Source organism: Octopus sinensis, linkage group LG18, assembly GCF_006345805.1.
Source record: "Octopus sinensis linkage group LG18, ASM634580v1, whole genome shotgun sequence".
Lineage (NCBI taxonomy): Eukaryota > Metazoa > Mollusca > Cephalopoda > Octopoda > Octopodidae > Octopus > Octopus sinensis.
In genome coordinates this window covers 30,611,133-30,637,261 of record NC_043014.1, presented here as the reverse complement: position 1 = coordinate 30,637,261, position 26,129 = coordinate 30,611,133, and the positions used below count along the sequence as shown (strand labels likewise).

The 26,129-nt window shown below is 39.1% G+C and overlaps 1 protein-coding gene across 11 annotated transcripts in view; it reads left to right on the top strand.

The window, feature by feature from the left end:
* LOC115221283 (AMP deaminase 2) overlaps positions 1 to 26,129 on the top strand; it is a 213,464-nt gene that overhangs the window by 10,463 nt on the left and 176,872 nt on the right. For 9 of the 11 annotated variants that reach the window (XM_036510834.1, XM_036510839.1, XM_036510836.1 and 6 more), the window contains exon 2: positions 24,939 to 25,149. In XM_036510834.1, the coding sequence (XP_036366727.1) occupies positions 24,939 to 25,149 (211 nt within the window). Of the gene's footprint in view, positions 1 to 4,019; positions 4,201 to 5,175; positions 5,445 to 24,938; positions 25,150 to 26,129 lie in introns of those variants that run through there. The other 2 variants (XM_036510841.1, XM_036510842.1) reach the window with 2 other exon arrangements.

Here is a 26,129-nt window from a genome sequence, read left to right as displayed (position 1 = left end):
GTTGGAACTATTCTCGGACAATGGTGATAGAATTTATCCCTACAGAGGATTTGTTCATTGATGATATGCGAAACAGTATTTGGTGTGTTGAGACCGATCCCCCAAATCATTCAGAAAAACAAGCTAGACTTGCTTCAAACAACGAACCATCTTTAACTACCAGAATGGAAATATACAAAACTAAGAAGTCCAAAGTTCAAATCAGGATCAGAGATATCTGAAATAATTGGAAGATCTTGAAAGCAGCAGAAATCCAGCATTACTCTGATCAAATAGACTTGATGATTAAAACCAGCTATGGACTTCTGTCTACATTAATCCTACTCGTCCTTAATTTCTCTTTCATCTTGAGCGTGATTATTCTTCAACTTACTCTGAGCTTCAAACAACTAAAATGTAAAATAGTGTGAAATGTAAAATAACATATGCCCAAGGCCATACAACGTCAAGAAAGGTGGACAATTATTACTTACTTGATTGCAGCATCTCCTCCGCCTCATCTGGGAAAAACAATAAGTTCCATTGAACTTCAAAGATGCCATAATCATGACAATTTTCAGGAAAAATCAAGGAGACTGTGTTAACTCTAGAGGAATTTTATTCCTCACGATTCTGGAAAAATCTTAGCAAGAATCTTATTACAATAACTACAAATAGTAAATTTGTATACGAAGTCACAGAACGTATTTCGCTCTGGATTTGAGTGGATATGTTTTTTTTTGTCGTCTGTCAGCTGCAGGAAAAAGGCAACAAGCTGCTAAATGTTTAGGAACATGATCAGAGCATTTGACACATATGTCATAAAATACTGTGGAAAATACTTAAGAAACTTGGCATTCCACCAAAATTCCTTGTTGCCGTCCATTCAAAACAGCGTAGAATGTTTAATGCTGTCAAATGGATCGGCATCAACGCTATTTGAGGTGTGTAGCAAAGGAGCCTCTTCTCACTATACCCCTGTGCTGTCCATCTAGCTGCTATTAATGAAAATGAGACTTCTTCACCTGTCGAGTAGCCATGTATCAGGTCATTAAGAATGATATGTCCGATTTGAACTGAAAGTTTATCTTACTTTATCTCTACAAAAAGCAATGCAGTTAATCAAAATATGCGCCTAAATTATCAACACAATTTTGTCTTATTATCGGTAGCTTATTTATGCCGGCAGCGAAGAATTCTGGAGAGCAAGAGGTGATGAAATCACGAAAGGCCGTTTTTGCATCTTCAGATTTGAAGTTATTTTCCTTGCAAAATTTTGTCTAATGCCTGGAAAACGTGATAGTCAGTTGGTGCAAGGTCTGGTGAATATGGTGGATGACACAGTACTCCCAAGTTCATTTCTTGTAACTTGAGTAGCTTTCTTTATGCAACATGTCGTCGATCATTGTCTTGTAGGAGGATTGGCCTGTCTCTTGACCAATCTCGGTTGTTTAATTGTAAGTTCACTCATCATTTCATCCAGTTGGTTGATGTATACATCCGCTGTAATTGACTTACCGTGTCTCATGAAGCTGTAGTGGATGACACCAACACTGGACCACCAAACAGATACCATTGGCTTTTTTTGGTGAATATTCTTTTTTGGATTGTGTTTTGGCACTTCGTCTCTATCCAATCACCGTGCGGAACGCTTGCTATTATTGAAAAAAATCCATTTTTCGTCACCCGTCACAATATGATGCAAAAATGGTTCGCTTTTATGCCGTGACAACAAGAACAGCAAGTTTCAAGACGACATGTTATTCTATGCTCGTTCAGATCTTGTGATACCCACTTGTCTAACTTCTTTACCTTGCTGATTTGTTTCAGATGGTCCAATACAGTTGGAATCGAAACATCAAACCTTGCTGTTAACTCATGCGTAGTTTGGAGATGTATCCGCTTCCACTACAGTTTCCAGCTCATCATTATCCACCTTGGTCTCTGGTCTATCACGGGACTTATTTTCAAGAGTAAAGTCACCAGACCGGATCTTCTCAAACCATCGACGTACAATGCGCTCATTCGCCACATGTTCACAAATTACGTCATTGATGTTTCGACTTATCTGGGATACTTTGGTTCCACGACGTTACTCATATTCATAAACAACATGAATTTTTTTATCTATCCATGGGTTCACAAAAATTGATTTACAAGAGAAAACTCACAATATAATCAGACACCATGAATTGCATTTCGAAATGTGATGATGTAACTTTTCAACGTTTTAAAACAAAGAATTGTCAGGATAAAACATTAGAGTTAACGACTGTCAAACTTGGTGCATAAGAAAATCGGACATATTCTTAGTGACCTGATACAATGGAGGTGCCTTCAGCTGAAGCTGATTCTTGTTTAAAACATGAACGAATATAATTTCAGAAATGCAGTACACAATACTTTATGCTTGCGAGATATGGATTCATTATTCATGTTACATTAAATAGATTGTTCAGTTTCAGTTATAAAACCTTCGCTCACATCTCGGTGTTAACTGCGAACAAAAGACCGACACCTGTGTTCTAGAACAAGCAGAAATGACAGCATCGAAGCAATGATTACCAACAATTGGCAGCATTTGATTTGCCATGTTCGAAGTATGGATAATAAATGACTACCAAAGCCCATCTTTTATTCTGAATTGGTAAGAAGAAAATGTCATCAAAGAATATCACAAGTGAGGTTCTGAGATATCTTGAAGTGGAACTTGACACTCTGCAGCATTCAACCAAGGAAGTTTGAGACTGTCAATGAAGGGTTGGAGAGCAATTGAGGAATATGCCGTTTTAGCTGGAATTTTTCGAGTGGTACAGAAAAAGACAAGAAGCTCCAAAGACTGCAGATAAAATGAGAAGACTGGCTATCATCAGTGGAAAACCACCAATGATTCCGTACGGAGTTATGTCACCAAATATTTCAAATAATCTTGGATCTCCACAGTTTCTGCTAGTTCATGTTAGGATGGGAAATAAAACTGAAGTGGGTAGGGCAACTCCTCGGATTGAGAAAGCCCGCAACGACGACCAGCATATATTAAACATTTTGCTTAATTCAAATCAGTTAACTGGATATATATATTCCTTTTTTAGCTGTCTGTTGTAGGTCAGTGTTGACTATTCATGTTCAGTAATCATCTTTGGCAGTCTCGCATGTGGGTTGCAAGACGTGCTCTTGATCTGCGGCTACGATGAGATCTGCTGCAGGTGAAGCTCCTTGACGCAACGGAGAAGTGACGCCTTTCATGTGTTCTTTCGTATTCTCTCTGTTGTTTCTCCTCAATAGAGAAAGAGAGAGAGAGAAGGACGCTTCTTTCAGTTTATGCCCATCAAATTCACGCACAAAGCCTTGTCTTCTAGGGCTATAGTGGAAGAGACCCAAGAAGCCACGTTGTGAAATTGAACCCCAAACTACGTGGCTGGGAAGCGAACTTCTTAATCATACAGCCATGCATGCGCCTGCATTTCGCTTATACAAACCACACACATAGTTCATTTAGTCAATGTGTTTGTACATATATGTATATAAAAATCAATAACACACACATATATATAAATATCAATATGTATGCTCTAATCACTAGGGCATGTGTCTCCACATAATATATATATAGGGGTGTGTGTGTGTATATATATCAGTATGTATGCATATATACATATATGTATGTATGCGTAGCCATGCCTGGTTCATAAGGGCCGGTTTCCCGGTTTCATTGGCGTATAGGTTCCCCACCTGGACGGGACGCCGGTCCATCGCAGGTGAGCTGCAAGATGCAGGAGGAAAGAGTGAGAGAAAGTTGAGGCGAGAGAGTTAGCAGAAAATCGCCGTTACCTTCTGCCTGGAGCTTAGGTGCTGAGATTCGAACCCGCGATCACTCGACTGCGAATCCGCTGCTCTAACCACTAGGCCATGTGACTCCAAACAATGTATATATAAGTCAATGTGTGTGTGTATACATACACACATACATATGTGTGTATGTATATCACTGAAACACACGCACACACATGACTCTTCGATATGTACACGTACGCAGCCTGGTGATTAGTTAGTCATCACATTTTGTCCTGTTCGATGTAAGATGTGAATAAGGCTTCCACTCATCCGAATGTTCCTCAATATTCTCTGAATACATCGTCTTCCTCGGGTACCCACTACATCCATCCTTTAGGCCTTCAACTCATATGTAAAATACATGAAATCCAATTGTTTAAACCTATCGTAAGCTTTATTATTTTTTTACTCCTGTTCAGTCGTACTTTTTTTCTCTCTACAATTGTTAATATTATAAATTTGTATATAAAAATACTATGAACGATGTATAAAGATAATATACAACTGTGCTGTGATTTATAAAGTTATTCTATGAATGTGTATGATATTATATAAAATATCATTTAAACGTATTTATAATAATATATACTTCATATTAAGTTATGATGTAACGAGTTCTGCAAATAAGTCAATAGTTTTGTTCGTAACCAGTTTACAACTAGTTGCTTCGCAGACGTTTTTAGCCCTGATCAAAGACGTTCCAGCAGTGGCCATCCCGTTTTTTTTTTTTTTTTTTTTGCAAGTAGCCTGTAAATTGAAGGAATTTTGATATTTCTAACCTGTTAAGCTATTGTAGTTTTTTTTCTTCTATTTTTAACTTCGGCTCAGCATTCCAGCTGTGTCAATCCTATTTTTATTTCCGGACTGCGAATTACATTATCCAGCGAATCCTTGCTACTTAAGACTGACATGTGTTAGAGGAATATGTCACTATTACTTCCAGCAAATCGAACATCCACCTAAGTTTAGTTTGAAAACTAATAAATTTCCTTGTAATTTTTTTGCAACCCGGTCTCATCCCCATCTCACATTTTGACTCGTCTTAAGTCAGATGAAGTAGGAATTGTATTTTATACAAGTAATTACATTTAAAATATATATTATTAAAAAAAAAAAAAAAAAAGTTTCAAAACAGAAGAAAAAAAATATTGCACTTCAAACCTACATACAAAATAACTTTCCAAAGTCTGACAGTTGTTGTCTAAGCTTCAGATCAACTCCGAAAGTAACATGAAGTTATATATATATATACACGTTTGTCTATTCTCTATTTTCAGTACACTAGCTAATAAGCCAAACTGTTGCTGCAGAATTTGCTATTGATTTTGTGGCAGTTGTTTTTGTAGTTTCCTTTATCCGTTGTTGCTATCGGAGATATTGCAACTGTAGTTGTTATTGTTTAAGCACCCGGTCAAATCAGCAATGGTATTTTGCTCGTGACCATCCCAGGTTTTCATTTATTTATTTATTTAGTTTGTTTTGCATCCGTGACTAAACTGGGGATAACCTTAAATCATCGCTCCGATTAAAACAACCAGCAGGCTCTTTAGTGTCGTGTCTTTAACGGAGTACATTCTGTTGCAGTTCCTCCCACCTACCTCAGAAGACCTGGAAAAGATTTAATTGCTGTTGTAATTATTTTTTTCTTCTTGTTAGTGTTGTTGAAGTACTCTTTACTTTTCTTTGGATATTGTTGAAGGCTTTGTTTTTACTATTTTTGCTTGCTTTTATTAATCACGTGCCTTTACGCTCTGCCTTTAAATCGTTGTGTGATATATTTTTTCTTATCTTTTACGGGGGCGATGAAATAGTTACCGGTCACCAGGTTTGACTTAATCGCTTCATTTGTGAAAATGTTAGATTCCATAATTATTTACATTTTCGGTTTAAGAGGGAGTAGAGCGACATAGAAGTTAATCAAATGGGCTAATATGTATAGCTAGGATGTAGATTAATCCTACTCCTTTCTAGGCTTCAGATCCAGTCAGCGCCGACTTTCATTCCTCCAGAAGAATCAGTAACACACACACACACACACACACACACACACACACACACACACACACACACACACACACACACACACACACACACACACACACACACACACACACACACTCTCTCTCTCTCTCTCTCTCTCTCTCTCTCTCTCTCTCTCTCTCTCTCTCTCTCTCTCTCTCTCTCTCTCTCTCTCTCGCACACATACAGTTATAGGGTCAGGCGTGGCAGCTGTGTGGTAAGTTTGCTTCCCAATCCTCATCGTTCTGGGTTCAGTCCTTGCACCTTCGGCAAGTGCCATCTACAATAGCTTCAGGCCAACCAAAGCCTTGTGAGTGAATTTGGTAGATGGATGGGGAAACAAGCCCATCAAATACACACACACGTGTGTATGTCTTTGTGTTTGTGTTCGCCACCCCCTGCCCCACTTGACAACTAATGTTTGTTGGTTTATGTCCCCATAACTTAGTGGTTCAGCAAAAGAGAAAAATAGAGTAAGTATCAAGTGTAAAGTTCTGGGGTCAAAAGCCTTATGAGTGGATTTGGTAGACAGAAACTGGATTTTGTTGACTTTTGTCAGTGGATTTGTAGACTTCACCTGGTTTCATGCCCACAGCTTCCATGCTTGTCGCAACATCTACCTATTTGATCAGCATTGGAAAGTTGCCTTGCTGGTTATTGTCTAACCTCAAATTTTAAATCCAATAAGGCTTATCCAGTCCCTTTTCACCTTACCAACATCATCCAGAGAGAAGTCATGGCAAGATATTTAGTGTGAATATGGATTGTGGCTTACATGAGGAATGTTTGAAGGATCCTCATGTACGCTGCAATCCATATTCATGCTAGATATCTTGCTGTGACTTTTCTATGCTGCATCGATCGTGTCCGATGGCATCACATTGTCTCCAACAATTCGGTGCGACACCAGTGCAAAATCACCTCCCTCCAACAAGTCATCCTAACGAGACGTCTGCTTTGGCTGGGTCATGCCCTCCGTCGTCAACCAGGAGAATTCATCTACGAAGCAATTACCCCAGCTCCCCTTCAGGGTTGGCGAAAGCAATGTGGTGGACAACGAAAAACCTGGCTGATGACAGTCAAGGCTGATCTGGAACCCAACCTAGGCCCCCCTGTATAAGGCGTTCCCTGCTGGAATAGGGGGTGGTTGGAGATCATGCGGTTGGTAGCCTCAAATTGCCAGGCCTGGTCGGCTTTGGTGAGAGATGCAGTATTGAGGATGAAAGAAGCCAGCTCAACCCACCCCGGGTGAATGCTGTCTCAAGCAAGCAAGCTCAGGAATGTAGAAGTGCTGTATTCTCAAGTGCAAACAAAAGATCCCCAAAATGTTCAATTCCATTCCCTGGATATCTATTTTTATATCAGTGACCTTCTCTTAGAGACACACTTTAACAAAAGGTGAAGGGTATCTCATTTCCAGTGGTCTTCCAGCATACTGGACACCAACTCAGAATTTCTATGGGCCTGTGCTATTGCCAGATGATTGTGGAACCTACACTAAGTTCATCTGTCCTTTTGACAGGTTTTCCTTTTTGTCTTGCTGGGTTTCTAGCAGCCCTCCTCACCAGGCAGACATAGTGGGGATGCTGGTTTAGTTGCTGATAACATGACTATGCAACAAATTATACTGGATTCCATGTTGCCAGTAGCACTCATAAGAGATCTCACAAGTGACCTTACACTTGTGTGTGTCTTTGTGCTTACCTCTCACCACTGCTTCACAACTGGAGTTGGTTTGTTTACATCCTCATACCAGTGGTGGGAGATAAGCACAAAGCCAGTAGCACTCATAAGAGACCTTACAAGTGACCTTACATATGTGTGTGTGTGTATGTATATGTGTGTGTCTTTGTGCTTATGTCTCACTACTGCTTCACAACTGGAGTTGGTTTGTTTACATCCCCATAACTTAATGGTTTGACAAAAGAGACCAACAGAATAAGTTCCAGGTTTTAAAAGCAATAAGTACTGGAGTTGATTCATTCAATTAAAATGCTTTGAAAGTGAATGCGAGACACAACATGCACTAATCTTGAGTTTGTTTCAGAAATACAACAATAGAAGTTGACCACGATAACTAATTCTTTGGTCTATTTCATCTTTTGTGTTATTCATATTGTGTTAATAAGTTAGCACCAGCAATGAAAACACAGGCACTTAGCTGTGCTAAAAAAATAATGAATTTTTTATTTTACAAAACCAATATACAGTAATTCCTCACCATATCGTGGTTCACCTATTGCGCACACAGTACATTGCAGTTCACCTATCGTGCACTCAGTACATTGTGGATTTTTCTGACTCATATATACTCTTTTACTTGTTTCAGTCATTTGACTGTGGACATGCTGGAGCACCGCCTTTAGCTGAGCAAATCGACCCCAGGACTTATTCTTTGTAAGCTTAGTATTTATTCTATCGGTCCCCTTAATCCGAACTGCTAAGTTACAGGGACGTAAACACACCAGCATCGATTGTCAAGCGATGTTTTTTTGGGGGGACAGACACACAAACACACACACACATATATATACGTATATATGATGGGCTTCTTTCAATTTCTGTCTACCAAATTCACTCACAAGGCTTTGGTCGAAGCTATAGCAGAAGACACTTGCCCAAGGTGCCACGCAGTGGGACTGAACCTGGAACCATGTGGATGGTAAGCAAGCTACTTACCACGCAGCTACTCCTGCGCCTCAGTATATCTGGGTTTCTGCAGCTGATAAGTTAAAAAATTTTTTTAGCTTTTAATTATTTCTGTGGGAGATTTTGGAACGTAACAGCTGCGATAGTTGAGGTTTAGTTACTGATAGCATGACTATGCAACAAATTATACTGGATTCCATGTTGCCGGTAGCACTCATAGGAGACCTCACAAGTGACCTTACACATGTGTGTGTGTGTGTGTGTGTGTGTGTGTGTGTGTATATATATAAATATATGTATATGTGTGAGTGTGTGTGTTTGTGCTTATCTCCCACCACTGCTTCACAACTGGAGTTGGTTTGTTTACATCCCCATAACTTTATGGTATAGGCAACAGATATTTAATTATTTTTTTGTTTAGCTTTAAGATTTAAATTGTTCTTTTTTTTAGTGTCACTGTTTGTAGGTAATTTCAGATTGGAATTCTGAGGAGGGGTTCAGCTCTGTCTAGCACAGTGATTCTCAACCAGAGTCCATAACTTCTGTACAATACATAAAATATTTTAACAATTTTTGAATACAATTCCTAATAATATTTAACTCTTTAGCATTCATATTTCTTTGTCAAATGTATTGCTTATTTATTCACATTGTTTTGAATTAATCATATATTGTCACATAGCTTTGATATTTCAATGGTGTGTTTGTATATTTTTAGAATGCTATTGTAGGGGTAGATGTGAGAGGTTGTATCTGGTCAGTTTTAACATAAAGCAGGTAGAATACTTGAGCTGGATATGGCTGGGTTAAATGCTAAAGGGTTAATCATAAAGATACAATAGCAGTTTTTGGACATTGAATGGTTATGAGGGTCCCACCTCCTGAGTAAAATAGGAATCAATAGGGTCCATAGGCAAAAAATGGTTAAGAAACACTGGTCTACAGAAATAAATAAGTTAAGTGACTGTGTGGTAAGTAGCTTGCTTACCAACAACATGGTTCCAAGTTCAGTCCCACTGCGTGGCACCTTGGGCAAGTGTCTTCTATTTTTGCCTCAGGCCGACCAAAGCCTTGTGAGTGGATTTGGTAGACGGAAACTGAAAGAAGCCCGTTATATGTATGTATGTGTATATATATATATATATATGTATGTGTGCATATATGTTTGTGTGTCTGTGTTTGTCCCCCCAACATCACTTGACAACCGATGCTGGTGTGTTCACGCCCCCGTAACTTATTGGTTTGGCAAAAGAGACCGACCGATAGAATAAATACTAGGCTTACAAAGAATAAGTCCTGGGGTCGATTTGCTTGACTAAAGGCGGTGCTCCAGCATGGCCACAGTCAAATGACTGAAACCAGTAAAAGAGTATAAGTGTAGTGGAGGTGGATGCTCTGAGAATGTAGCTGCTAGAATAAGAATAGGCTGGACAAAGTTCAGAGAACTCCCACCTCTGTTGGTAACAAAGGCTTCTCCCTCAGAGTGAAAGGCAGACTATATGATGCCTGTGTGTGAACAGCCATGCTACATGGCAGTGAAACATGGGCTGTGACTGCTGAGGCATGCATAGGCTTGAAAGAAATGAAGCTAGTGTCTTTCACTGGATCGGCAATGTCAGTGTACATGTAAAACAAAGTGTAAGCATCTTGAGAGAAAAGTTAGGCATAAGAGGCAACAGATGTGGAGTGCAAGAGAGATGACTGTGCTGGTTTGGTCATATGATGCGTATGGATGAGGACAGCTGTGTAAAAAATGTGCTGATCTCTAACTGTAGAAGGAATCTGTGGAGGAGGTAGAGCAAGGAAGACATGAGATGACGTGGTGAAGCATGATCCTCGAATGTTGGGCCTCAAGGAAGCAATGACAAGTGACAGAGCTTTGGTGATATGCCATGCTTGAGAAGACTTGTCAAACCACATGAAATTGTAGTTGTGGCTGATGCTGGTGTCATGTAACTGGCACAGGTGCTGGTGATGTGTAAAATGCACCCATTACACTCTTGGAGTGGTTGGTATTAGGAAGGGCATCCAGACATAGAAACCATGCCAAATCAGATTGGAACCTGGTGCAGCTCTCCAGCTTACCAGTTTCAGTCAAACTGTGTAACCTATACCAGCATAGAAAGCAAACACTAAATGATGATGATGATGATTCCTAAGTGGGTGTTTGATTAGAGGAGCAAGGGAGTGGTATTGAGGTTAGTGAGGTTGTTGTGCTGAGTTGTTTTTCATGGACTGGAATGGTTTAGGAATTGCTGTAATGGAAGAGACCACTTGATTCTGTGATACTAACTCCCTGTTTAAAGTGATATAAATTTAAAATTTCCGTAGAAATTTCATGGTAATTTATGTTTGAAATACCAGCTAAATAATGACAGTTATTTTACTAAATTCTTCATTAATTTCAAAATTAATTGGAACGAAAGCAGTGCATTTGAACAGAAATATGGTAACAAAAAGGGTTAAAGTTGTACTTCAGCAATGAAACCAGTTACTGGACTTTATGTTCTGCCAAGCAATTCTTTATAATAAAAGTAAGAGAGAGAGAGAGAGGTGGGGAGTTGCAGAGATATCTGTATCCATAGTTTTGTTTTGTAAGGAACAGAAACTGGGTGTAACCAAAAAGAATTTGTGTAAGGGGTGTTGCAGTGAAGATAAGCTTTTTTTTTATGGATTTATTTGCATTTTTTTCTTTTTAGTTGGATAGCTGTTCTTGTTAATGCAATCTGTTTAACTTCAACTTTGTGTAGTGGGAATAAATACAAGATTATAACCTTGTAAGAACAAAGGAGTAAAGAGCTGTCGACAATTTAGCAGCGGTGGAGAGAGAGAGAGAGAGAAATTGTGAATTTTCTGGGTTTTTCTAGTTTTTCTTAAAATAGTTAACAGGTAATTATTTTTCCAGGATTAACTGGAAAAATGTAAATGTACGACACAGATGACATGCATCAATCTTGAGTCCCCACGAACAGGAGACTCATTTACAACTGTCATGTGGTGTCAAGGCAAGGAGATGATCACACACACACACACACACTGACAGGCAGAACTCTGTGGTTGGGAAGCAGACTTCTTACTACATAGCAACAATATTGCACTTTAACCCTTTTGATACCAACCCGGCCAAAAACCGCCTCTGGCTCTGTAGTACAAATGTCTTGTTTTCATAAGTATTGAATTAAAATCTTCCACCAAACCTTAGTCACAATTTATGTTCCCAACATTAGCTTAATGATAACTAAGTTCTTTTATTAAATTCTTTGTTATATTTAAAATTAATTGAATGAAACACACAGCATCTCAAAATAAGTACGGTAACGAAAGGGTTAAACGAATGATTTCGCCTTCAGCCTTAGGGTTGATCAATGCCTGCTAAATGAAATTTGGTAGACAGAAATTGTGTGGAATAAATATACAACCAGCTTTTCATGTCCATTTTTTTACTGTTGGCATGGGTTGGATGGTTCAACATGATCTGTATATGTGTGTGTGCATGTATTCGTCTTTGCATTAACACCACTAGATAAAGAGGACATTTATGTTCCACATAATATGACCTGCAGCTTGGCGATTCAGCATACAAAGACCAGGTGTATAAAATACCTTTGAGGAATTTAAGATGAGCTGCTCCTGGGAGCTTCTCTATGCTGATGACCTTGTTCTTATAGCTGAATCACTATCAGAACTTGAGAAGAAATTTCAGGTGTGGAAACAAGGTCTAAAATTGAAGGCCCTTAGAGTTAACCTGTCAAAAACCAAAGTCTTAGTAAGTAGGAAGGCAGACAAATCACAAACACCTTTGGGTAGACAGCCCTGCTTGATCTGAGGAAAGGCATGGTTAGAAATTCCATAAGATGTACCCGATGTAAGCTATGGATACATAAGAAGTGCAGCAATATCAAAGGTAGGTTAACTGGGAAAATAGTCCTTGTGTGTGGAAGGTGCACAGGTACAATAAAAACTAAAAATGCACAGAAAATAGACTCCATCAAATGCCAGGTGGGTCAGCTAGAGTTAGTTGATAGCTTCCATTATCTAGATGACCAAGTCAGTAGCAGAGGTGGATGTTCCAAGAGTGTAGCTATGAGAATAGACAGGGCAAAGTTCAGAGAGCTCCTATTTCTGTTAGTAACAAAGGGCCTCTCTCTCAGACTGAAAAGTTGACTGTATGATTACTGTGTGTGAACAGCTATGCTACATGGCCATGAAACATGGGCTGTTACCACCAAGGACATGCATAGGTTTAGAAGAAATGAAGCTAGCATGCTTCACTGGATGTGCAATGTCAGTGTACATGTATGATAGAGTGTAAGCATCTTGAAAGAACAGTTGGGCATAAGAGGCATCAGATGTGGTATGTAAGAGAGACTGCACTGGTTTAGTTATGTGATGCATATGGATGAAGACAGTTCTGTAAAAAAAATGCCAATCTCTAACTGTGGAGGGAGCCTGTGGAAGAAGACATGGGACATGGTGGTGAAGCATGATCTTTGAATGTTGGGCCCCACGGAAGCAATAACTAGTAACCGAGACCTTTGGTGATATGCTCTGCTTGAGAAGACTCATCAAGCCAAGTGAAATTGTAGTCATGGTGATGCCGGTGTCACATGGCTGGTACCCATGCTAGTGACACATAAAAATCACCTATCAAGCGTTGGGTCTCATGGGGCAGTATGGCCAATGCTGGTGTTGCGTAAGTAGCATCCGTGCCAGTGGCATGTAACTAAGCACCTTTTTTGGACCTCATGGATGCAATGTGGCCAATGTTGTGCTACTAGCACCTGTGCGGGTGATATGTAAAAAGCACTTTTGAGCATTGGGCCTCTGAGAGGTAATGACAAATGACCAAGACCTTCAGCAACATACAATACTTGAGTAGAAGATCCATCAAGTCAAGTGAAATCATAGCTGTGACAGATACTGGTGTCACACAACTGGCACTCATGCCAGTGATACATAAAAGCACTCATTACTCTCTCAGAGTGGTTGGCATTAGGAAGGGCATCCAGCTGTAGAAACCATGTCAAATCAGACTGGAGTCTGGTATAATCCGTCAGCTTACCAGTGCTGGTCAAACTGACCAACCCATGCCAGCATGGACAATGGACATTAAATGATGATGATGATTTAAAAAGAAGTTTTATTATTAGGAAGGACATCCAGCTATGGAATACTGCCTCAAAAAATCTTGTCTAACCTATGCCAGCATGTATGTTTGCATGTGCGCACGCACGCGTGTATAATGTAGGGCATGTGAAGGTGAATTCAGATGGAACCAATTAAAATATTGTTCATCAAACCGTAGCATGAATAGCTGAAATTGATAGAAAACTGTTATGGTAATAATTTCTTTAAAAATAAACATTTATTACCAAAAGGTTAATTTTGTGTAAAAAAAAAAATGAAGTGAGTTGTATGAGAAAAAATGCTTAATGTTTTGGGTTGGGCTTTCTCTAACTTTTGATAACTTCAAGTTGTTAATTACCAGTTGTATTCAACATACAATGACATAAGTAGAATGTCACTAGTGTGACAAATCTATTAGCTTAAAGTAACATCAGCTGTTAGAAACTTTCCACTTATATTATTACTTTCATACCTGCAATATGGTAGCATTTGAAAAATTATTTGTCTGATTGTTCAAAATTTTCAATAGATCTTTTATCTTTTACTCGTTTCAGTCGATAGATTGCAGCCATGCTGGGGTACTGCCTTGAAGAATTTTTATTTTTTTGTTAAACCTAGTACTTATTCTATCAGTCTCTTTCGCTGAACAACTAAGGTATGGGGACATAAAGAAAACCAACACTAGTTGTCAAGCAGTGGGGTGTGGACAAACACAAGCATAAAGATACACACACACACACACATGTATGATGGGCTTCTTTCAGTTTCTATCTACCAATTCCATCCACAAAGGCTTTGGTTGGCCTGAGGCTATAGTAGAAGACACTTGCTCAAGGTGCCATGCAGTGAGACTGAAACTGGAACAGTGTGGTTGGGAAACAAAAATCTCAACCATTGGAGGAAGCTTCTCTACTGTTATTGGATCTGCTAAAAATAGCAGCAAGATCTCCCTTGAATCACACCTTCCAATCTAAAAAAACAACAAAATGTATTGTATCTTCTACCACTATAACAGACTCCTGTTTTCAGAAACTGCTTCTTATCCCTATTAATTTTCCTCCTCCCACACAATCACCATCTATTATAGTTATCTTCCATGTTGAGGACAGTTGTCTGCTTTCCTGTAATAAATTAACCTTCAGTGCAAGCTCCATAGTAGACAATCTGTTCCCCCACAAACTTCTGATAAAGAACCCCCCCCCCCGGAATCAAAATTTGAAGAATCAAGTTGATTCAAAATGTGGGAACAGGAATTCATGTGAGTGTATTGAATGTTGATTACAGTAAGATTATAGACATTTTGGAATAAATACTTGAATATTTTTGTTGCTATCTAAAAGTCAAAGGTGGTCAAACAAGGTTAAACTTGATTGGCAGTAGAAGATTTAAGATTGTGATGGGTTTATGTGAAGAAATATGTTTGTATCACTTAAACCTTCCACAAATACTGTTGTAGTTCCACTGAGGATTTTTCAGCCTTTACCCTTTCTCATGCCCCTATACTTTTCACACCATGCTGTCCTTAATGAAATCATAAAACAGCCTAGATGCCATAGTAGGGCCTAACTGAGGTGATGGTAAAAGGTCTGATGGTATGACAGTTTTCTTGTTCTGTGGCAGCAGGCCTCTCATCTGGGATGTCACATGCAGTGATACCTTTTCCAGCGGCAACATAGTGTGTTCAGACCTACTAATTTACCTACCTACCTATCTATCTACCTACCTACCTATATACCTATATGTCTATTTAGCTATTTATCTATCACCCTTAGTAAATATTACTAAAACCAACAGCTCACATGCTGTGACACCTTCTCCAGTAGCAACTTTGTGTTGTCAGCTACCAGCCCAGCCTCTGCTGCTCATTCATCAGGCTTAGAAAACAAACTGTCATGTATCAGTTACTCATTGCTCTCTGACAGGTTTATGGTCAAGCCTTTGGCAGTGGAAACATCTGGTGTTCTTGGCCCCCTGGACCATATACTTGCTTACTGCTGTCAGGGCGGAGATGGCTGTCCGCAAGTTCAAATCCCATGAGTCAGAATGGAAGTTCTAGTGCATCTCCCCCACCATCCTTCAGGGCAATGCCTTTTCCATTTTGTCTGCTGGCACCATGGGGCAGTTTGAATTACAAGAAATTGAGAGAATGTAAGAATCCGTAACTAGTTTCTTGTCTGTTCAGTGAGATTCTCTGAGAAATAGGATAATTATTTCATTTACATTTGTCAAATTGGGTTGGGTCAGAGGGGAAGGGGAAAAGGAGAAGTACAGCAGTAAAGTTCACTTCACATCACAATCATCATCATTTAACGTCCGCTTCTATGCTAGCATGGGTTGGACGATTTGACTGAGGGCTGGCGAACCAGATGGCTGCACCAGGCTCCAGTCTGATCTGGCAGTGTTTCTACAGCTGGATGCCCTTCTTAACGCCAACCACTCCGAGAGTGTAGTGGGTGCTTTTACATGCCACTGGCACAAGGGCAATGGCCATGCTCAAATGGTGTTTTTTACATGCCACCTGCACAGGAGTCAGCCCAGTGGCACTGGCAACAACCTCACTCGAATGTTTTGTTCACGTGCCACTGTCACAAGTGCTAGTAAGGCGACACTGGTAACAATCACGCTCAAATGGTGCTTTTTACATGCCATCCATGGTAATTCCAGGTTTGATTCTACATTCTCAAATCATATAGCCTTTCAAGGCCAGTTCACCCCAAGGAAATGACTTTTTGAAGCATTCACCATGAAATAGGGGAATTACATTCTGTTTTGATTCCTAGTGCTAGAACAATTTGGCAAGTCAGTGGACAGAAATATGCTGCACACTTTTGAGCCTGTTAAGCTTGGGTATGTGTCTTGTATCATAGCTTTAGTCGACCTAAGCCTTGTGAGTGAAACTGGATTGGTGGAAACTGTGTGGAAGCCAGTTGACAGGACTGCTTATGTTCATGGGTGATAGAGTAAACCTAACACACTCAGTTTAATATTGCTACTGTCATCACTACTACCTAGCCATTGAGTGCCTTGAGCAGAGTTCACTCAGTTGAAAATAGTTTGGATCAAGTCTTCTACTTGGAAGTTATGTCTCCCCTTTCTCCCATCTTGGATCTGCAAAAAGATGATGAGCATTGCACTTTGCCCTCTGACTCAGACAAAATCTTTGGAAATGATTTATATCAATTCTTGCAGAAAATAACCATTCAACAAACAAGCTTTGGGGCAGCATATTTCTGCCCACCAACTTGTCAAATTTCTCTAGCTCTAAGAATTAAAAAACAGTGAAATTCCTCTATTTCATGATGAACACTTTCAAAAATCATTGCCTTGAGGTGAACTGGCTTCAAAAAGCTATTTTATTTGAGAATGTTAGAATCTTGATTTCTCTGTGGGTATAAGTATTGTTTTTGGATAGAGAGAGAGTATAGCTGGTAGCCAAAACACTAGTAAATTTTTAGTGATATTAATTGTATTGACTCGTGAAAGTCAAGTGTTCATTTGGTTAGGATTTGAGACTGGAAATGCAAGGAACCAAGCTAGATACTTTGAAAGAGGCATCTTATCTGGTTCTATAATTTATAATTTCTGGTTCCACTACTAAACAGCATAAGGATATTAGCTCTTTATTTAAGTTTGCAATGTTGGTGTTTTTGAAGTTTAACCTGCTTAAACTTCAATACATTAAGTATAAACCTAAGTGAGATGTGATAACAAGGGACCCTTTGTGTAGTTATTCAAACCACTAGATATAGCAACCAAGTCTCTCTTAAACCACACTCACAAATAGCATTCCTTCTTAATGTACTTTTTTCTTGCTAACAAGTTTTTTTTTTCATTATATTTGTTTGGTTTATTATTTTATAATCGTTATCAGATGCTGTATTATCCAATGTGTCCTTCCTGTTTAAAGACAGTAGGCTGGGGTGTGATGTAAGGGAGATTTGGTTGTTATTTCTAGCATGTCAGTGACCATGCAAAGTGCTTCTGCATTAGCTTGAGGTTGTGACGGTGACAGTGGTGATGATGGTGATCAGGGATGCTGGTATTTAAAAGATTAACATGAAAATTTAATGTTAATCTATGTTCCAAACACCAGCTTATTATAGACTGTTATTTTACTAAATTCTTCATTATTTTCAAAGTTATATGAAATAAGGCAGTGTATTTCAAAAGAAATTGTATTGCTTGGAATGGGGAGTCAGATGAGCTTTATTATTATTATTATTATTGTTTTCTGATGCCAATGTTTTGCATAATCCTTAAAATAAATTATGTATCTCAAGCACAAAATAAATTATATACCATATCTTTCTCATATTTTTTTCATCATTGCTAGCATGGGTTGGACGGTTCAACTGGGGTCTGGCAAGCCAGGAGGCTGCACCAGGCTCCAGTCTGATCTGGTAGTGTTTCTACAGCTGGATGCCCTTCCTAACGCCAACCACTCCGTGAGTGTAGTGGGTGCTTTTTACGTGCCACTGGCATAGGTGCCAGGGGAGGCTGGCAGCGGCCACAATCGGTTGGTGCTTTTTATGTGCCACCAGCACAGAAGCCAGTCAAGGTGCTGGCATCGGCCATGTTCAGATGGTGCTTTTTATGTGCCACCGGCACAGGTATCGCAACTACTATTTCCATTGATATTTATTTCGATGTTTATGTACTTCACTCAATCGAAATAAATATCACTGGAAATAGTAGTTGTGATACCTGTGCCGGTGGCACGTAAAAAGCATCAACTGAACGTGGCCGATGCCAGCGCCGCCATGACTGGCTTCTGTGCCGGTGAGACGTAAAAAGCACCAACCGATCGTGGCTGCTGCCAGCCTCCCCTGGCACCTGTGCCGGTGGCACGTAAAAAAAAAAAATATATATGTTTGTGTGTGTGTGGTTGTTATATTGTTTTGATAACATGATAGGTTAGACAGGTTGATATCTATATTACAATATTGCAATAACCAATGATATGTGGTATGATCATGAAATTGGCATTAGCTTATCTCACTCTTTCTTGTGGAACCCCTAGGAACCTTTTGCAGAACTCTAGGGTTCTGGGGAACCCCGGTTGAGAAACACTGCTATACTGTATGAAAGGAACTCTAAGGTATATGTTACAGAACCTCTTCTTTAGAAGGACATGTCAAATGAAACCAGTTCTTTTCAATATATGGAGTAACTTTACATTAAGGAGTCGAATGTACAATTTCCGACCCTGTTGTGGTCCCAACAGAAAACATGGAAAAGGCGCTGCCTGGAGGATGACAAGGGAAATGAACAAGAACAGAATGTATGGGGCTTGCATTTGCTGACAGCCATCTTAGCCCTGATAGTGGTGAGCAGGGATGTGGTGGTGGTGTGTGTGTGGAGAATGCAAGAGGTTTCCACTACCACAGGCTTGACCATAAGCAGTTTGCTTTTCTCTGCCTGATGATTGAGTATTGGAATCAGGGTTACTGCTGGAGAAGGTGTCACAGCATGTGACCTGTTGGTTTTAGTGATATTTTCTAAGGGAGATAGATAGTTAAATAGATATGTATGTATATAGGTAGGCAGATGGGTAGGTAGCTGAACACACCAAGTTGCCACTGGAAAAGCTATCACTGCATGTGGCATCCCAGATGAGAGGCCTGCTGCCACAGAACAGGAAAACTGTCATACCATCAGTCCTTTTACCATCCCCTCTGTCTAGCCCCACTGGCTTGAGCTAGAGAAGGTATCACAGCATGTGGCCTGTTGGTTTTAGTGATATTAACTAAGAGAGATAAATAGGTAGATAGATAGATAAATAGGTATGTATGTCTATAGGTAGGTAGATTTGTAGGTTAGAGAGGAGGGTGTGAATTTTCATTGTTTTGATTATATGTCAATATCTTAAGGTCAAAGGTGAGTGCATAAATTTACATTTCCTGATTTGATGATTTCACCATAAATAGATATCGCTTACTCTAAAGAATGAAAGGTTATGATAAGCAAAGATAATACAATGTCTATTGAAGCAAAGGGAAAGCAATAACCAGAATTTAAAAGAACATGCTCTCACAGACACACAAAGACATGATGGGTGTGTGCGTGCGCACGTGCATGCACACGCCCACCCACACACACACTCACACATTTTATTTGCTCACAAAGGTATGCAGATATATGGAATGCACTTGAGAGAGAATAAACCTTAGTCCCCATAAAAGACCAGATAGTGCATATCTCTACATTGATACTGTTAGTGTCAGTGTCCCTCGTCTCTATGTCCTCAATGGAGCCCCCCACCCACACTAACATCCCTTATATTACCATCCATTGAATTTATGAAAGTTGTCTGGACCTTTTAACCATTTAGCACTCAGATTACCCTGTCAAATGCAATGCTTATTTATTCACGTTGATTTGAATTTCTCATGCATTATATTGTAATGTTGGAATTTCAATTGTTTATTTTTAGAATGACTTTGTTGAGAATATATGTGATAGACTGGATCTGTCTGGTTTCAACCGAAACCAGGTACTAGATTTGGGCTGTGTATGGCTAGCTTAAATGCTAAAAGGTTCAACTTAAGAAGTGTTAGATATAAAGTGTTTCCTCTTGATTATCTAAACCTGTACAATTCAGTTTTTTTATAGGCACTCTCTCTCTCTCTTGAAACATTTAAATTACATCATCATTGTTTAACGTCCGCTTTCCATGCTAGCATGGGTTGGGCGATTTGACTGAGGGCTGGCAAGCCAGATGGCTTCACCAGGCTCCAATCTTGATCTGGCAGAGTTTCTACAGCTGGATGCCCTTGCTAACGCCAACCACTCCAAGAGTGTAGTGGGTGCTTTTTACGTGCCACCGGCAGGTGGGGGGGGGTGCAGTCAGGCGGCACTGGCAATGACCTCGCTCGAATCTTTTTACACGTGCCACCGGCATAGGTGCCAGTGAAACGATCATGCTCGTATGGTGCCCTTTTACGTGCCATGTGTACGGAAGCCAGTTGGCTGCTCTGGCAACGATCATGCTTGGATGGTGCTCTTGGCACCCTACTAGCACAGGCATAAGTGCCAGTAAGGCGACGCTGGTAACATTACCAGAAAATGTCACAGCTTTTGGATTTGTCAGTGAACTACTGATTTTTATCATTTTTAAACATATTATCCTTTGTCTTTTACTTGTTTCAGTCATTGGACTGTGGCTATGCTGGAGCAACCTTCAGGGGTCTAGTTGAACAAATCATCTCCAGTACTTATTTTTAAGCCTGGTGCTTATTCTATCAGTCACTTGTGCTGAATTGCCAAGTGGTGGAGATGTAAACACACCAACTCCGGTTTTCAAGCGTGCACACGCACGCCTCCCCCCCGCACGCCTCCCCCCCGCACGCCTCCCCCCCGCACAGCAAGCTTCTTTTGGTTTCCATCTACCACTTCCATTTGCAAGGCTTTAGTTGGCCCTGAGTTACTGGTTCTAGTAGGGGCCCAGTCACACAGTGGGACTGAACCTAAAACCATGTGGTTAGGAAGCAAATTTCTTACCATACAGTTTGAGAAGTAACTTTCTGTATTGGTAGATATTTAAAGACTGTCAGAGCGAGAGAGAGAGAGAGCAAAAACCTTCAATAAATGTACATGTTTATTTGTGCTGGAATTTTTGGTCTTAGACACTGGATTCTTTGTGAGTAAATACCTAAGAATTAGATCAAATCACCATTTCTCAAAACTTCAGTGAAAATTTGATATTTCTAATTGCTACTAATAGTTTTGGCAAAGGATCACTGATTATTTTTACAGCTGATTAAAGAAAATGAATAAAGAAAACAAAAATGATGTGTTCAGATACATAAAATGGATGACTAAATCAGGAATTAAAAATATTTGCTACAATGAACTCTTTTTGTGATAGTTTAAGTATGAAATCTGAAATCTTTAGCCTCTGATTAGACATAAACAATAATATTACAAATGCATATACTTATACATGAATACATGTACATACATGCATGCATACATACATACATACTCTTTTATTTGTTCAGTCATTTGACTGTGGCCATGCTGGATCACCACTTTTAGTCAAGGAAATCAACTCCAGGACATATTCTTTGTATTGATCTCTTATGCCGAACCACTAAGTTACAGGGACGTAAGCACACCAGTATCGGTTGTCAAGCAATGTTGTGTGTGTGTGTGGGGGGTGCAAAGACAGACACACAAACACATGCATACACACACACACACACACACACACATATATATACATATATATATATACATACATATATATTTATATACATACATATATATATATATATATATATATATAATATATATATATATATATATACGACGGGTTCCTTTCAGTTTCTGTTTACCAAATCCACTCACAAGGCTTTGGTCAGCCCGAGGCTATAGTAGAAGACACTTGCCCAAGGTGCCATGCAGTGGGACTGAACCCGAAACCATGTGGCTGGTAAGCAAGCTACTTACCACACAGCCACTTCTGTGTACAATCAAAAATCTATGGAAAACATTTATGGCAAATTTATGAAGAACTTACAGCTCTCGTACTCTGAGTATGAATTCTTATTTATACTTATTGTCTTAGGTGCTTTAGGTTATATACCAAGAAGTTTGCACAAAATCCTAGAAATACTTAGTTTTAAAGAGAAAGAGAAAGAGCAAAAGAAACTGATGTGGATTCTCCAAATCCAGTCTATTAATGGCACAGTGAAGATTTGTAAGACATAACAAAAATTCTCCATCTGAGATTCTTATGTGAATACAATGCACATGCTTGTGTTTAAGCATTGACACTTCAACCAACACACCAACCCAGCCACATATTTAAAAACACTGGGAAGTCTCTTAATTCAAAAGGACTTGTCACTTTGTTAGCAACCAGCTTGAACTCTCTCAAGAAATTAAACAGAACTTAAAGAAAAATCATACATAATATATGTGTGTGTATGTGTATATATACATGTGTATATATGTGTGTATGTTTCTCTCTCTCTCTCTCTCTCTCTTATATATATATATATATATATATATATATATATATATATATATATATATATATATATATATATATATAGGTGCAGGATGGCTGTGTGGTAAGTAGCTTGCTAACCAACCACATGGTTCTGGGTTCAGTCCCACTGTGTGGCATCTTGGGCAAGTGTCTTCTGCTATAGCCTCGGGCCGACCAAAGCCTTGTGAGTGGATTTGGTAGACAGAAACTGAAAGAAGCCTGTCGTATATATGTATATATATATATATATATATGTGTTTGTGTGTCTGTGTTTGTCCCTCTAGCATTGCTTGACAACCGATGCTGGTGTGTTTACATCCCCGTCAGTTAGCGGTTCGGCAAAAGAGAATGATAGAATAAGTACTGGGCTTACAAAGAATAAGTCCCGGGGTCGATTTGCTCGACTAAAGGCGGTGCTCCAGCATGGCCGCAGTCAAATGACTGAAACAAGTAAAAAAGAAAAAAAAAGAAAAGAAAAATATGTATGTATGTATTTTTGTAGTGAGAACACGTGGCCCAGTTGTTAGAATGTTGCACTCATGATTGTGATGAGATTGTGGTTTCCATTCCCAGATCAGGTGGTGCATTGTGCTCTGGAGCTGGACACTTCATGTCATATCGCTCTGCGAGTACTTCAATATCTGACATACGACACACCATGCATCTGTTCAGGCAATGTTGATTTGATGGAGAGAGTGGGCTATAGCACATGCATTTAATGATTATAAACACATCATCCATGCAAGTTGTTCAGCCAAGAGTTGCAGAACGTTCATCTGTCATCTATGACATGAGAGTCCACTGTGCATGTATGTTCTGTCTTGCATGGTATTTGAAATTGTATACTAACTTTTTGAAGACCTTTGCAATGCTTTTGGAACATCAAACTTTGAAAATTCATCTTTGACGTTTTCAGACTATTGCAGCTGCATTTTTAAAGGAAGAATTTTAAAAGCTATATTGTATCACTCTCAGGTTATACTTTTTAATCAATATAACCTGAGAGTTATGAGTGTGTATGTGTTTTATGTATGTATAAATGTTGTGATATAAGAGAATGAGAGAGAAAATTAGAGAGAGTGAGTGAGATCTGAAGAGAAAGAGAAAGAAAATAACAGAAAGGGGGGGTGGAATCAAGAGAAAGGGAAGGAGAAAGGAAAACAGTTTAATCTTATAAACTGACATTCCTGCACCTCACACTAACACTCCTATTCTACTACCACTCTATTACAATTAACATTCATTTAACATCTCCTTTCTTGAATCCTCCTCATTTTGTCTCAGTGCTCCTCAGACCTGGGATTCTTTTCTTTATCTTCATACATTCTCTCTTTTTGTGAGTTTGTGTGTATTTAATATTCTTTTGCTTGTTTCAGTTATTAGATTATGGCCATGCTGGGGCACCACCTTGAAGAATCTTTGTCGAATGAGTGCACCTCAGTACTTATTTTTTTTTAAAGCCTGATACCTATTCTATTTCTCTGTTTGCCAAACCGCTAAGTTATGGGGGGTCTGTAAACACAGCAGTACTGGTTGTCAAGTGGTGGTGGGGGACAAACAATGACACAAAGACAAACACACACATGCATGTGTGCGCACACACACATACATATGATGGGCTTCTTTCAGTTTCTGTCCACCAAATCCACTCAAAAGGCTTTGGTAGAAGACACTTGCCCAAGGTGCCATGCCTTGGGAATGAACCCAGAACCATGTGGTTGGGGAAGCAAACTTTTTATCACACACCCAAGCCTTTTATTTCAGAATTAGTACCTGGCCAACAAGGTATTTTATGGCTGGAATGATAGTGTTTAGATATACTAGGCACTACTACATAGCACATTCCCCACAATTCTATATGTCTCTCTAAGTATGTGTTGTATAAAATTTTAGGTGGTAAAAACATACTGCTTTTGTATGCAACAAAGTCAGTGGTTTGAGAAGTAGAATAAGTATAGGCCCTTAAGAGAACAACACACACACACACACACACACATATGTATATATGTGTGTGTGTGTAAGTATATATATGCTCTCACATACACATATATATATGTACACACACAGACACGTGTGCTCACACACACATACTCACACATTACCACACTGTGTACACTGTCCTGATTGTGAGATAAGCTATATTGTTGTTGCTTTAATAAGTTCATTTAATAAGTTCAGTTTGAAACGAGGTCATTTAAAAGCTGTACCATTCAGCATCTTTATAATCAAGTTGACAGTCATTGTGTAAAAATATTAGAGTTTGAATATTTCTTCCTTATCTTCTGAACACTTTAAATTCGTGTATTCTCATTTGCCTGTCTGTTGTTTTTGACAGACTCACCCGAGAGTCATACTTTGTGTCCAAGTGATATAAAAATGTCGAAACACGTGACGAAAACAGTTGATGATGAGTTCCGTAAAGTGGCTGATTCAATTCTTCATCGGAGCCAGTCCAATTCTCTCAAAGTAGCATCAGCCCCTTTTGAAATACCAGAGTATCCAATTGAAGAGAAAGAACAGAAGACCTACCTAGAACGTCAACTAAGGTGAGTAAAGTTTGTTCATGAAATGTCTTCAGCAGAATGAATCAATGCTTGATTTGGTGTTTTTCTTCCTTTTAATTTGCTAATATTCCTCTGACTTTGTTGCTTCAATGAGTTTTTATTTATTATTTACAAAAATTCCTTTCATTCCAATACGTGATTGCTTGTCATTTCACAAGGCCTGTTTTTTTCTATAACATTCACTGCTATTTGCTTAACCCTTTCATTACTGTATTTATTTTGAGATTTATTTTGTGTTTCCTCTCAGTTATTTTAGATATAACTAAGAATTTAGTAAAATAACTTAGTTATCATTCAGCTAGTGTTAGGAACATTAATTGTGACTAAAGGTTTGGTGGAAGATTTTAATTCAAAACTTATGAAAACAAGACATTTGTACTACAGAGCTAGAGCTGGTTTCAGGCGGGTTGGTAATGAAAGGGTTAACTGAGGTATGTGTGTGTGTGTGTGTGTGTGTGTGTGTGTGAGAGAGAGAGAGAGAGAAAGAGAGAAATTGCTGAACAATTACAAAACTGAACTTGAGTACCTTTTATCACTAAATTTACAAATAAATTTTGTGGCAAAAAGTTTGCTTCTCAGCCACATGGTTCCTGATTCAGTCCCACTGAGTGGTACCTTGGGCAAATGTCTTCTACTATAGCTTCAGGCTGACCAAAGCCTTATGCATAGATTTGGTTGATGGAAACTGAAAGAAGCCCATTGTGTGTGTGCATCGTTCTGTATGTGTTTATTCCCTACCACCACTTGACAACTGGTGTTAGTGTGTTTACATCGCTGTAACCTAGCAGTTTGGCAAAGAAACTGACAGAATAAATGCCAAGCTTAAAAAAAAAATTAAGTGTTGGGGTCGATAAGTTTGACTAAAATTCTTCAAGGCAGTGCCCCAGCATGGCTGCAGTCTAATGACTGAGACGAGTGAACAATAAAAGATATATTTAAAAAAAGATACATTTGACCATGAC